Source organism: Diabrotica undecimpunctata, chromosome 7 (genome assembly GCF_040954645.1).
Source record: "Diabrotica undecimpunctata isolate CICGRU chromosome 7, icDiaUnde3, whole genome shotgun sequence".
In the NCBI taxonomy this organism is placed as follows: Eukaryota; Metazoa; Arthropoda; class Insecta; order Coleoptera; family Chrysomelidae; genus Diabrotica; species Diabrotica undecimpunctata.
In genome coordinates, this window is record NC_092809.1 from 6,034,273 (window position 1) to 6,049,372 (window position 15,100).

The 15,100-nt window shown below is 31.6% G+C and overlaps 1 protein-coding gene and 1 non-coding gene across 2 annotated transcripts in view; both read left to right on the forward strand.

Annotated features, from left to right (window-relative positions):
• The first annotated feature begins 4,552 nt into the window (after nucleotides 1–4,552).
• On the forward strand, nucleotides 4,553–4,624 carry TRNAD-GUC (transfer RNA aspartic acid (anticodon GUC)). Its single transcript has one exon. It is a non-coding gene; the product is annotated as a tRNA-Asp (tRNA).
• A 714-nt stretch (nucleotides 4,625–5,338) lies between these two features.
• Nucleotides 5,339–15,100, forward strand: part of P5CDh1 (delta-1-Pyrroline-5-carboxylate dehydrogenase 1) — a 54,591-nt gene continuing 44,829 nt past the window's right edge. The window contains exon 1 of the mRNA XM_072536630.1: nucleotides 5,339–5,513. Coding sequence (XP_072392731.1) covers nucleotides 5,470–5,513 — 44 coding nt within the window. The 5' untranslated portion in view covers nucleotides 5,339–5,469. The remainder of the gene's footprint in view (nucleotides 5,514–15,100) is intronic.

Consider the following 15,100-nt stretch of genomic DNA (forward strand, 5'->3'; position numbering starts at 1 on the left):
CAGAATGTTAATAGTTATTTTATTTTAAAAGGTGAGCTAATATATATGGACGGCATGGGATGGCATTTTGACGATTTTTCTCTAGTGCATAAAGAAAAATGGCTTGTGAATATGAGAAACCAGTCAGCAATCTTATTTTTCTGGATATTTATACACTGATTCAAGAGCACAGAAAGTAGCTAAGATTAATACTGTTACAAGAATTAATATGAAACTCAACACGCTTTCGACATCATCTTTGATGTTTTCTTTAGGGCTTCCGACGTCTTAATCTCCTAACTCCTTAGACACTACTACACGGATCACTAATCAATGCATTACCGCTACTGGGACCAGCGGACGGTTCATTTATACCGTCGATGGTGACGTGGTTGGGCTGGAGGTTGGCGTGGGGGAGTTAGGTGTTTATTGAGAGTAAATTAAATATAAGACCAAATACTTACCATGTTGGGATCATATCATGAGTATTTTTCCATGTTGATCATGTTGCTCAAGTCAGGGAGCTTCATTGGGGGTGGGTAAGGGTATAGATACTAGAAAAATGTAGATCAAAAACAGATAGGTAAACGGTAGATAATAAGTAACAAAATATAACAATTTGACAAGGAAAACAAGAAACATGGATTACAGCTAAACTGTAAAATATAATGGGCGCCAATAGGTTTTAATCTGAAACTTATGATTGAACTCAAGCTAAACAAACATGTCTCTCAAAAACATCAGTAAATTATCAACAATAAAAATCAACATATTTAACCATAAGCTGTAAGAAAAGGTTCTATATTCAATAAAATACTTAAAGATTTATATTATCTTCTACTTCTTCTTGTAGTTCTTTCTCCTATCGGAGGTTGGCTATCATCACAGCTATCCGTACCTTATTGGCGGCTGCTCTGAAGAGATCTACTGAGCTGCAACGATACCACTTTCTTAGCCAGGTAATTCTTCGTCTTCCTACGGATCTTTTACCCTTGATTTTACCTTGCATTATGCCTTAATCTTTAGATTCATCATAAAAGAAAGAATCTAAAGAAAACTAAAATAATGACTAATACAGAAGACAGATCAGTAATTACCATAGGTGGAACAAACATAGAACACGTCCAAGAATATATTTACAGAAGAATAAGAATGTACTGGGCTGCATTCGGAAAACTCTCATATACTATCAAAAACCAAAAAATACCTTTAAAATTAAGAACAAAGGTATTTAATGCATGCGTCCTACCTGTTCTGACATATGGTGCCCAGACGTGGACGTGTACCAAGAACAACTTAGATAGAATAAAGAAAACTCAAAGAGCTATGGAAAGACAAATGTTGGGAATATCGTTGAGAGATAAAAAGAGGAACGAGTGGATAAGATGCAAAGCCGAAACAACAGACGCTGTCGAACATGCATTGAAATTAAAATGGAAATGGGCTGGAAATAACGAAAGATATCAGGATGGAAGATGGAATAAAGAAATTGGCCGCTGGAGACCATATACTGCAAAAAGGTCAAGAGGTCGACCGCAAATGAGATGAAAAGATGACATTGAGCAAAGCGCAGATGTAGAGATGCATCTGTTAATGTGGCCTAAATATTCCAGCTTTCTTGTTTTGATGTGCTTTATGACCTCGCAATCCTTTTGTAGCCTTCTTAACACTTCTGCATTTGTAACTCGTTGGGTCCATTATATTTTCAAAATCCTTCTATAGCACCACGTCTCAAATGATTCCAACTTCTTTATATTATTTACTTTTACTGTCCACTTTCCATTCCATACAACAAAGTCGAGAACACATGCATCTTAAGGCTCTTATCCTCAGCTTCAGAGGAAGGTCTCGATTAACAAACATTGTTTTTATTTTTATAAATGCTTGTCTGGCAATTTCAATGCTTGTCCTTATTTCTCTACTTTGGTCATTGTTTTCATTTACCCATTGATATTTTTTGTAGTTATTCACTCTTTCTACTTGTTTTCCCTCGATATCTAGCCTTCCTATGTATGTTGCTTAGAAATAATCATGCACTTGGTTGTCTTAACGTTCATTTGTAGTCCATATTTTATACTGACTTGATGTAATCTATTTACTAAGCGTTGCAGTGCTTTTAGACTGTCTGCAAAAACAGCGGTGTCGTCTGCAAATCTTATGTTGTCCAAGATTTTTCCGTTTATTGATATACCCTGTTGTTCCTCTTAAATTGCTTCCTTAAAAATAGCTTCGCTGTACAGATTGAATAACAATGGGACAGCACGCAACTCTGTCTAACTCCTCTTTTGATTCCTATACTTTCTGTATCGACATTTTTGATTCTAACCTTTGCTTTTTGATTGACAATAACCCGTCTATCTCGACTATGCACATTCTTTTCTCAAACTTCATAACAGTTTTGCGAATTTCTGATGTCGTACTCTATCAAAAGCCTCTTGATAATCTATAAAGCAGACATAGAGATCCTGGTTCATATCTAGTCGTCTTTGCACGAGAACGTTAAAAACGAACAGAGCCTCTCTCGTTCCTAGTCCTCCTCTGAACCCAAACTGGGTGTCATCTATATCTTCTTCTATTTTTTTGTATAGTCTTCCATGTATTATTTTGAGAAATATCTTATGTGTGTGGCTTATTAAGGAAATTGTTCTGTACTAGGAGCATTCTGTCGCATGTACTGACTTTGGTAGTGTTACTTTGTTGAACAGATCTAAAAGTAGTATATGCAGTGTTTCTTCGTCAATGTATTTAATTAGCTCAGTGGGTACCTATCTGATCTGGGCCTACTAATTTTGCAGTCTTTGCATTCTAATTAATTGCCTGTTCTAATTCGCACATTATTATTTTCGGTCCTGTTTGTTCCTGTGGTTCTTCTGGTATCATTCTATCATCGTCGAATAGTTTCATTATGTATTCTTGCCAAAATCTTAGTTATCTTTGATGTCTGCAATGAGTTTTATCATTATCATCTTTGAGTATCCCCTAGTGGGCTCGCTTTTTGGTATTTGTTACTTCTTTTATTTTTTTATGCATATTAAAGCTGTCGTGTTTTCTGTTATACTCTTCTATTTTTATGCATTGATCTGTTAACCACTTTTCCTTGACCGTTTTTATCTCTACTGTAATTCTTCTACAAAAAAGTTCATATAATTTATATCGTCTCTACACAAAAATAAAATAATACGTCACAATAAAAAATTATGTTTATTAAACTTTTAAATTTAAACAAACATGAATCGTAAACAATAAACATTGTGTATTAACACTATCAAAAATTTTATTAATATAAAACATCATCATCACGTAGCGCTACAACCCTGGTTGGGTCTTGGCTGACTGTACAACTTTTTTCCAATTTGTTCGGTCTTCCATCAACCTAGGGTCAAATGGAATGTTCATTTTCCGGAGATCTGCTGGGATGTTATCTCTCCATCGCATTCTGGGACGTCCGAGTGGTCTTTTACCTGTGGGACCCCATACCAGTTTTACTTCATCGTTATGCAGTCTGTACACGTGGCCTGCCCATCTTAGTCGCTGTGACTTAATTTCTTGGACAATATCGGCGTCATTGTAGAGTGCTTTTAATTCGATATTTTGCAATAACAGAATTGAAGCTTTCAGCGTTATTATTGGTGGCGCTTTTTATCAAACTTGTTGCATGATATTTAAGCATATTGCTCAATGATGTAATATTGGACAACAAACCACACTCTTGCATTTCAGGAATATAATTAATTTTCTGGTCTAAATTTTTGTTTTTTACAAAAATAAGCGGCTCAATTTTTCTGATCGTTGAACACGTGATACGCAATGTTTCATTATGTTGTTTTAAACTATTGTTATATTGTCACTGGGATGATAATACTTGCTGTTTATGCTTTTTATTTACACAAGGTAGATTGAGTCAAGGATTATTCGTATCAAGCTTCACCTGAATGATTCATGACCTTTATATCGGTCATTTTATTATCTACCAAGTCTTATAGATTTGTAGCGCTTGTGCTCCTCCAAAGAATAATTGTCAAAAAAAGTATTTATTCTAATTGTTTATATTTATATAATGTTGGTTTTATTCTTGCTTCTTCAGTCGCTCTTAGAATATCTCTTAAATATAGTAATTTCAGAAAAATTTGTAAAAATTTTGTTTCAGTTAGAAGGATGTACCTAATTGTATATTAAAATGTAACTAAGGTACCTAGTTCTTAATTCCAAACAACTTTTCACAATATCAATTTTCGATACTGTGAAATATAAAGGTACTTTACTTTTGAGCGAAGTTCATATTTTTGATATACCTCGTATAAGATTGATAAAATTTGATACCTGATGGTTGCATTTTAGGTTTTAGACCATGTAGAGCTTTTTATGAAGAATAATTTTTTTTCGTAAACTTAATAATAAAAGAGTTATCATATTTGTAATAAATAAAAATGATGTTATATAAGTAACATATACTTTGATCATCTATGATTATAAAGAAAAAAAATTGTAAACTAAACTGTAAATTTCCATTATTTTTTTAAAATATCAGATTATCTTTTTATTATTATAATAATTTTAAAAACTTCAAATACATTCCTCGGTAGTATAGTGGTAAGTATCCCCGCCTGTCACGCGGGAGACCGGGGTTCGATTCCCCGCCGGGGAGGAATTCTTTTTAATTTTTTTTTTGGTATAAAATACCATCACTTGTTCTTAAAACATTTATAAATCTTACGAGATACTTACAGTCAACTATGATATTAAAAAAATTATTGTAACTTAAAAAAAATGAATCTTACAAAATAACATAAATAAGTAGACCATCAGTAAGAAAAATCAAAATTTTAATTGTATCAAAATACAATAGCTATTTTAGTACATAGTTATGTCACAGTATAATAAACAATTATTATTATTATATTATTTTTATTTATTCTGTGGTTCTGTGAGCTTTAAAATAAACAAGTATGTAAAATTTTTAACTGTTCTAAAAACTTTTGAAGTATGCAACACACATTACAAGGTTAAAGTAAGATAACCTTTCTTTAATTGGCTATTTAGTTTAATAATATTAGAGATAAAGTTAATAATTACATTTTTTAAATTATTATAATTAAATTTTAAGTGTATCTGGGAACTACCCAGCTTTATTGTATAGATTTCCACATTATTATATGAAATATGAATACATTGTTTTTGATATTTCCATAGGGCATATGTAGGCAACTAGGAGAATTTTGTGGGAATATCATAATGGTCATAATTAATTTAATTTATAAACATTTATAAGTATATTAAAGATTTTCTTTATATCGCGATAAAGCCTTCGCGAATCACCCTTTTATTTTTCTGTCAAGTGTCATTGCAAATTTGCTGTTATATAAATTCAACGTTACCTGAGTTTTGGAGGTCATTCTGTATTTGTTAAATGTTAGGGATTAGTTTCTATTTTTATGTGTTGAATTAGTGATTTTATTAAAGGAAGTGTTAAAAAAGCTCAAGTTGTAAACGATGTTATCTCTATGTAAACAGAGCTTGTCTTCAAGCTTTCAAAGGTCAGTTTTTGAACTTTCTTGATAATCTTATCGGCATATGTTAGTTTCATTATACAATTTAGTTGTTGCTGGTTTATTAATTTAGATAAACAGTTTTCATGCGATAAAGCAGTAATTTGAAATTTGAAAAGATATTTTTGTTTTGTCCCTACACCAATATTGTGGGAATATTGTTATGCGGCATTAGGGAACTTTCCATTGACAGTTTCATTTGAAATTGTGAAGTTGAATTTCCTGTATATTGAATTACTTTAAATATATTTCATTTATACTAAAAACTATATACCGGGATTCTGCTGTTTTCTATTATAATGAATTTTCATTATTAAGTAAAAAAAAACAAACAGAAACAGCTGATAATGACATAAGGACCAAATGATTTTTACTTTATATAAGGAGAGATCATTAATTTTTTAATCTGATTAAGTAGTAAATCGTTGCTTTTTATTGTTTAAATTATGAAATCAATTTTTTCACTTTATTGTAACAAAAAATCTGCTATGCAGTTTAGTAGTGATGCTATTAAGTGAGATAAGAGAGATGCAGCTTTATGTTTATGATCAAAGTTCAAGGAAACTGAGGAAAATTTATAAATAGGATTTACATAATTATACATGTATTTATATCTGAAAACATATTCTTAAATATTTCTGGCAAATTTTTAAGTTGCAAACCATTTCTATTGGGTCAAAATCTGTATGTACTTCCATAAAGATTAGTATAATTATAAGCAACCTATATGTCTATATATATAATTCACATGATTGCACTTTTTATGTGCATATCAACCATTTTTATAAATATACTTTCATAGGAAATTTCTACTGAGTACTTGGACCTTTTCCATGTCTTACATGACAAATTTATAATTATCAAATTGAAATTGATATGCTTGGGATGTTTCTGTTTAGTTTGTGTAATTAAGTTCACCATGACTGAATCAAGTGATGAGTAAGTATACACCAAGAGAAAACTACTACAAAGTGCTTATAATTTGTGGAGCCTGTAGCTATAGTACCATATCCCCACAGTAGCAAAAGTTGATTACTCTTCCTGCATTGGGCTCATTATATGATATTTATTTTTCTCATTTTTTTTGCTACTGCACTGATGAAGAATTCCAAAAAATATAGTAGGGTAATTAGTTATGCTCTCTTTAGGCAAGTCAGGTTTGAGAATGGTTAGTAAGATTCCTTTCTTCTATTTTATTTGCCCTAAATGCAATGTTCTAGTGTATTGTAGAGGTTTTTCAGTTTACTGTAGATTTTCATAGAATCTTCTTGCTCTATAGAGTAGTTTTAGTGTTTTCAGGGATTTTGTTAGTAGATTGAACTTACATGAGCAGTATTGTTATTAGGCATAGGCAGTCTTGGTTTACACTGATACTCTAATGATATATTTTATGATCACTTTCTACAGTACTAGTCTAACTATCACTGTTAGGCTGCAGAAATGTTACTGTTTTGAATAATTCTACAGTAGTGTATTGCTCAATGTTTTACAGCATATAAAATTAAAGGCTTGACGAATATTAAAATTTCATTTTCTTTGAAGTCATTTTGCTACTTACTACCTTAGTGTAGGGGAGAAAATGTCATTAGTGTATGGGGAAAAATTTTTTCTATTAAATAAGAAAATATAGATATTCCCATTCTTGTCTGATATATTCTTGCCAGAGGTGCTGTAGTTGTTTGGAAATAATGACCCATTGAAATCGACTTTACTTAACAAGACTAACAAGATATAATAATGACAAGATATTAACGCAATACTGTGATTGGGTTAATTAGAAATAAAACAAAATCTGCAACTGTATCAACTGAATATTTTTATAATATAAATTTAAGAATTAAGACCAGTTCAGTTTTTAAAAGTGACATTTATAAATCATTTTTCACTCATTTGTTTGAAAATTTCTTTGTCTTCTAAGTATTATGTTTTTTGTTTCATGTGAAAATATGGATTGGTTCATTTTTAGGAGAAAAATGACTTTGCTACCCACAATTGATGTGGGTCCCACAATTCTGTCTACAAAATGAAACTGATGAAAAAGCGTTTCAGGCACTTTTTTTTCTTAAAACAAATTATTGAGCATTCTGAGCAGCAGCAATGTTCTTTGAAGCAAACCAGTATAATATAGTTCTTTCGAAAGATTGATTAATTCACACGAATGTACCTCTAAACTTTTGGCATCGTTATAGAATAGCAGTTAATAAATAATAATTGATTAACACGTAATAATTCGAAATTTTATTTATTTTCTTTCTCAAATTTCGAACGATTTGATATTTCAAACACTCAATAATTCGTAATATTTTAAGAGTCCCTCGAGTTTCGAATTAACAAGAGTCGACTGTATTTATAAAATTACTAAGTTAAGAACATAACAAAGATAGCTTAGTATTGTATGTGAGAAAACATGAATGAAAGTCATTATGTAATGAATATAAAAGTAAATTAACATAAAAAATCAAAATTAATACTGAGTATTTCGTCCTCTGAGTTATATTATACTTTCCATGCGATCTCTCAAGTCTTTTTTAAGTTTCTAACTGATTCCTGAGGGAGAGACAGAAGATCACGATAGATGAAATCAAATATGCTATCAAAAACTCTAAAGACAATAAGGCAGCTGGATTAGATGAAATACCAGTAGAACTGTTAAAACTAGTGGAAGAGGATAACTTGGAAGTATTGGCAGATTTATTTAACACGGTGTACGATACGGGAATAATACCACAAGAGTGGCTGAAGTCAGCATTTATAACCATCCATAAAAAACAAGCAGCAAAAGAGTGCTCTGATTATCGAACACTGAGCCTCATGAGTCATACTTTAAAAGTACTGCTGAAAGTAATACATAAGAGAATATACGAAAGGCTAGAGGAGGATATTAACGAGACGCAGTTCGGGTTCCGAAATTTAATGGGTACTCGAGAAGGACTATTTGTCATCAACATATTGATTCAGCGATGTCGGGATGTAAACGTTGATCTACACGTGTGCTTTGTTGACTACGCAAAAGTTTTCGATAAAGTAAGACATGAAAAACTAATATCAATACCTATGAACAAGCGCATTGACAGTAAAATCATAAATATAGTGCAATATTATATTGGAACCAAAGTGCCATAATTCAAATTGATGGGCAACCACTCAGAAGAAATGAAGATCTGTAGAGGAGTTAGACAGGGATGTGTTTTATCGCCACTTTTGTTTAACTTATATTCTGAAGAAATTTTCGAAAACACGCTCAATAATATCAAAGCGGGACTTACCGTTAACGGAAAATTAATTAACAACTTACAATATGCAGACGACACTGTGATCATAGCAACGAGTATAGAAGATCTACAACATCTTATCGAAAGCTTAAGTATGAATAGTGCTGAGATAGGAATTACTATAAACGCTCAAAAAACGAAGTACATGTTAATTACAAAATACCTACTTACAAAAAGAATGTCACCTATTGACAATCAATGGTAACGTGATAGAACAAGTATCAGTACTTGGGAATTTTGATCAATGAAACCAATGATTATACTGCAGAAATAAACAGGCGAATAGAGATTGCCAGATCAGCATTTATACGAATGAAGCCACTCCTAACGTGCAAAAATCTAAATTTGGAGATCAGATTACGTACCATTCGCTGTTATATATTTTCAACATTATTATATGGAGCTGAGACTTGGATATTAAAAAAATGCAATTTAAAAAGAATCGAGGCTTTCGAACTCTGGTTATACCGCAGAGTATTAAAAATATCATGGACTGATATAATTACAAATAAAGAAGTACTGGAGAGAGTTGGTAAAGAAACAGAACTAATCACCACTATACAAACCAGAAAACTGGAATACCTAAGGCACGTGATGGGAGGACCAAAATATGAAATTTTGAGACTCATAATACAGGGAAAGATTCAAGGAAGAAGATCTGTTGACCGAAGGCAGAACTCATGGTTGAAGAATCTACGTGATTGGTATCAATGCAGATCGATTGGTTTGTTTAGAGCAGCAAGTTCAAAAATAAAAATAGCCATTGGGAGACGGCACTCTAAGAAGAAGAACTTATTCCTAAGGAATAGCTTCCCACTCTTCATCTAATGCAGTTTTTAGCTCCGCCACTGTCGCTGGTGATGGATTACGGACCCGAACCCTGCGTTTAAGTTCATCCTATAGGTGCTCGATGGGATTTATATCCGGACTCAACAGAGGCTAGTCCATTGTTGTTATATTGTTGTTGACCAGGTAATGTTTCGTAATCCGCGCTGTGTGACATCGAGCGTTATCATGCATAAGGCGTTTTTTTTTAGTTTTAAATCATTTATAACTCGCAAACGATCGCCTTTAGAGAAAACTTACATTAGACCTTATTTCTCCATAATCATACAAAAATTATCCGGGCCGAAAAAATTTATTGTTATAATTTGTTTAAAAAAAAATTTGAACAATTTTTCGCCTCTTGAACTGATTTTTGGGTATCTCATGAAAGTGATTAGGCAAAAAAATCTCATGGGAATATTTTTCCGGACGAACCCGAGCTTTTCGCCCTGTCTACTTTTAAGAAGACAATATCGATGAATATAAAAAAACTATTAAATGCAGTAATCGAACAAGACAATGACCGCAGACTAAAAATAAACAGAAAAAGTAATTCTAATTAAATGTTTATACATTGAATTCGCAATGCAAATGTCAACGACTAAATTAAGTAAATAGAATGCTGATAGGTTTTAATATGCAGGCAGCTTGATAACATAGACCTTGGCAATGAGATAGAAATAAGAACGCGAATTAGCAAGGCCAGCTCGGTTTTTAAAACGAAAAACGTCCTGTCTAATTTAACTTTGTCACTAAGGGAAAACATTATCCCATTAGTGCCCAGATTATTTTTTCGCAGTTTTTATTGTGATGTTAATATTTTTTTGGGAGCAGTTTTATTAAAAAACAAAAATAAATGAATTTACCCATTCGGATTTATAAATCACTCAGTATATGATGTTACATATACAGTGTGTAAAAGCCAAATGGAATAAATTCATTATTTAGGTTACTGTACATATTTATAAAAAATCCCGAAACACGTCAAATTTAAATTATAACTTGACATTCTTTAACGTGAAAATGCAACCCCTACCTTCAACCCCCTTAGAATGACAGGTACAACCCCCAATTTTTAAAATAGGAAGTATAGGCTTGTGATATATCGTTTGAAAGGTCTTTTCATTCTCCATTCAAAAATGTTGTCGCTTTCAAGTTTATTAAGATTAATTAAGATAAAATAAATTAAAATCATGTGGTTACCGAAATTCGCTAAAATATACTCAAAACTTGTTTCCTGTTTAGGTCTTGATAATGAGAAAGTGAACAAAAACCATAGCAATGTGGTTTTTAGATGGTAACCATTAAAAAACTTTAAAGAATTTCCGTGGCAACGGTATTTTAACACGCATTAGTAAATTGTTTTATTTAAGTTGTCAGTATTTTAATTTAAGTAAAAAGTTCGTTCAATTCAATTCTGAAAAATGGTTAGATTAACGGAAATGCACAAAATAACAGTTTTACAAATGATTGGTTACGGAGATAACACCCGAACACAACAGGAAGTAGCTCGCCTATTTCATGAGAAATTTCCTAATTTACCGCCTATATCCCAAGGAACAATAAGTAAAATAGAGAAGCAGTTTCGCGAGTTTGGTTATGTAAGGCAGATAAAAAAGCAGCTGCCAATGCACTGAGTGATGAACTCAAATTAGATGTGTTGCTTGAGTTTCAGGAAAATCCACATACATCGAGTAGACAGGCATTCACTACATTCAATGCTAGCCATACATCGATAGTAAACATATTAAAAGAAAATAAATTGCATCCCTATAAGATGATACCTACTCAGGAGCTCATGGAAGACGATTTTGATAGGAGAACTTTTTTTTGTGAGCAAATGATGGACATGTTGGATAACAATATTATCCAATTAGAAGACGTTATGTTTTCTGATGAGTGTACTTTTTCAGTTAACGGTCATGCTAATCGGCAAAATTGCTGCTACTGGGCCACGGAAAATCCTAACTGGATGAGAGAACAACACACTCAATACCCTCAAAAGGTTAATGTTTGTGCAGGGATTGTAGGAAACAATATCATTGGTCCCTTTTTCATTGAGGGCAACTTGAATGGCAACAATTATTTGGCACTACTTCAAAATTATGTCATTCCAACGTTGGCAAATTTATATCCTGATCCAGGAAACCCTCAAGTTCCAGCGAATACGATATGGTTTCAGCAGGATGGAGCACCACCACATTACCAACTTAATGTCCGGCAGTACCACGATACAGTATTTCCCAATTGGTGGATAGGGAGGCGAGGATCGATTGAATGGCCAGCGCAATCACCTGATCTTACATTATTAGATTTCTTTTTATGGGGATATGTGAAGAGCCATGTGTACAAAACTAAACCTTCTGATTTAAATGACTTAAAAGAACGAATAACGCTTGCGATTAGGTCGATCACGCCTGTTATGTTAAATAATGTTAGAAGACAGTTTTATTTGAGATTAGGATGTTGCCAAGACGTTCGTGGTGAACATTTTGAACATCTACTTCATTAACATTCATAGTTCTTTTTCGTGTTCTACATTTTATTACGTTTTGCATTACATTTTAGTTTTTGATTGTATTGTAGCGAATTTCGGTAACCACATGATTTTAATTTATTTTATCTTAATTAATCTTAATAAACTTGAAAGCGACAACATTTTTGAATGGAGAACGAAAAGACCTTTCAAACGATATATCACAAGCCTATATTTCCTATTTTAAAAATTGGGGGTTGTACCTGTCATTCTAAGAGGGTTGAAGGTAGGGGTTGAATTTTCACGTTAAAGAATGTCAAGTTATAATTTAAATTTGACGTGTTTCGAGATTTTTTATAAATATGTACAGTAACCTAAATAATGAATTTATTCCATTTGGCTTTTACACACTGTAGGTAATAGGCGAGCGGTTTACCCCTATAAGCAGAGCATCAACCGACTAAAATTTTTGTTGCATTTCTAATACACCAAACCTTTTTTATTCGATTCTATATATTTTTCCAAGATGAAATGTATTTTTTTTTAATTTTTACAAGTGGGCCGACAATTGTTATTAACAAATAACTTATACAAAAAAGCAATTTCACCGAATTGTTTCGGAATCAATTTTTGTAGGTGTATCTCATCAAAATAAACACTTTTTCTCTCTTGATAATTTTTTGAAAAATGCTTCCTTTTCAAGTTATTTGCATTTTTTGTTGAAAAAATGCCTTAATTAGTGATTTTTGGGATTTTTTTTCTAAAAAACTACTAAATGAATTGCAATTTTACAAATAGCTTTATAATCTTTAAACCGTCGAGTACAAGTTGGAATATTTTGACAAGGATAAATGGTTTCTATCTTGCTAAAAACGTGGACCCAAATATTTCGAATATGCCTTTCGAGAGTATCTCGCTAAGCGTGTACAGCGGTTGAGGTGCTGTAGGCGCTAAAAAAAATGCATCTAATGAAAAATTACCACCTTCGAAACCAACATTATTACAACATTACTTAAGAGCAAAGTGGCAAATAAATGAATGGATTCAAGCAAAAAACAATATTATTTCATCTCTTGATCCATTAACCCATGGTTGGACAATGGAAAATAATTTTTTCGATTTTAATTATTTTGAAGGCGAAACTAGTTTAGATATGTTACAAAAGTATTTCTGCTCAAGTACCGGAAAATGTTCTACGAAAAATTGTAATTGTATTTCCTATAATTTAGAATGCTGCGCAGTATGTGCATGTACACCAGAGAATTGTAAAAATGTTAAAGACGACTGTATTGAAGACAATGAAATCAGCTTATTAGATGGAAATCCTGTTGCTGTTGACGAAAATTTTCAAATTATTGACAATGAAAACGATGTATAATTAATATTATATTTTAATTTTATTATATTTTTCAATGAAAATTAATTATATATTGCTTAATGTAAGATGGAAAAAAATTATCCTTGTCAAAATATTCTAACTTGTACTCGACGGTTTAAAGATTATAAAGCTATTTGTAGAATTGCAATTCATTTAGTAGTTTTTTAGAAAAAAAATCTCAAAAATCACTAATTAAGGCATTTTTTCAACAAAAAATGCAAATAACTCGAAAAAGAAGCATTTTTCGAAAAATTATCAAGAGAGAAAAAGTGTTTATTTTGATGAGATACACCTACAAAAATTGATTCCGAAGCAATTCGGTGAAATCGCTTTTTTGTATAAGTTATTTGTTAATAACAATTGCCGGCCCACTTGTAAAAATTAAAAAAAAAAATACATTTCATCTTGGAAAAATATATAGAATCGAATAAAAAAGGTTTGGTGCATTAGAAATGCAAAAAGAATTTTAGTCGGTATATTCTGTTTCTAAACGTCTTTTCAGGGGTAAACCGCTCGCCTATAACGCTAGGAGCTAATGGATGCAAAAAATACAAAATATATCTGTAAACAGTTCTATTTATTTAAAAACTGAAAATAATGAAAAAAGAATTTAAACATTTTGGTTTGTGTGATAGGTAACGAAACAATTAATACAGAGACGTTTTTACACATCGTGCGTGTTGAACTTTTGCAAAATCTTCCAACACAACGTCTTCTTTTGTCGTTTGGGATTTTATCCACTAGGTGTTCCATCCTATCATATCTAATTTCATCTACTACTCTTTGCGCATTAGAAGATGGAGATGGAGTCCTGCCAGTGCCTTTGGGAGATGACGAATATTTCTTCAAATAACCTTGCACGATAAACAGAACGCGTTATTGACTGAAACATCAAGAAGCCATGTAAACAATGCCCAGTACCATTTTCTCTTTCTAATTTGAATCGTGTACTGTCCAACATTCTGATTCATTCGATCAGTACTATATATATATATATATATATATATATATATATATATATATATATATATATATATATATATATATATTGTTAGAGCTAATCGGAGCATTATATGTAAAGCATTTATTATTTTATGTAAAATTTAATCATTATAAACAGCATAAAAATTGTATATATAAATATTTTCCTAGATTACGCCTTATCTAAATTTTTTTTAGTAAATATTAATCGTTAAGTCAATATAATTTTAATTGCCTGACATGGTTTTTATCGAGTCTATTTCTCTTTATATAAACAAATGTTCACATTTATCAAGGTGTATGAGGATGCAGTCGGAAAATTACGCTCAAGAGCACATATCGATTAAAGATATATCATAAGAACAGCTTTTTTTTCTTATTTTATGCTTCTTTAGTAATTGGTTAAAGAGGATAGATCCGGATAAAAATGTTGAATTATCCATTCTACTTATTTAAAAATAGGTGTCAGCAATGTTGACTTTTTACCATTCGTCCTCAAACAAAATGCTTAAATGTATTTGGTGCGTGCATAAAAATATACTAGCTCTAACAACTATATAATGGGACAAACTAAAATATTATATGACTACATAATTCAGGCGTTTGACTTTTAATTTAATATTTTTTTAATAGTTATGATAAT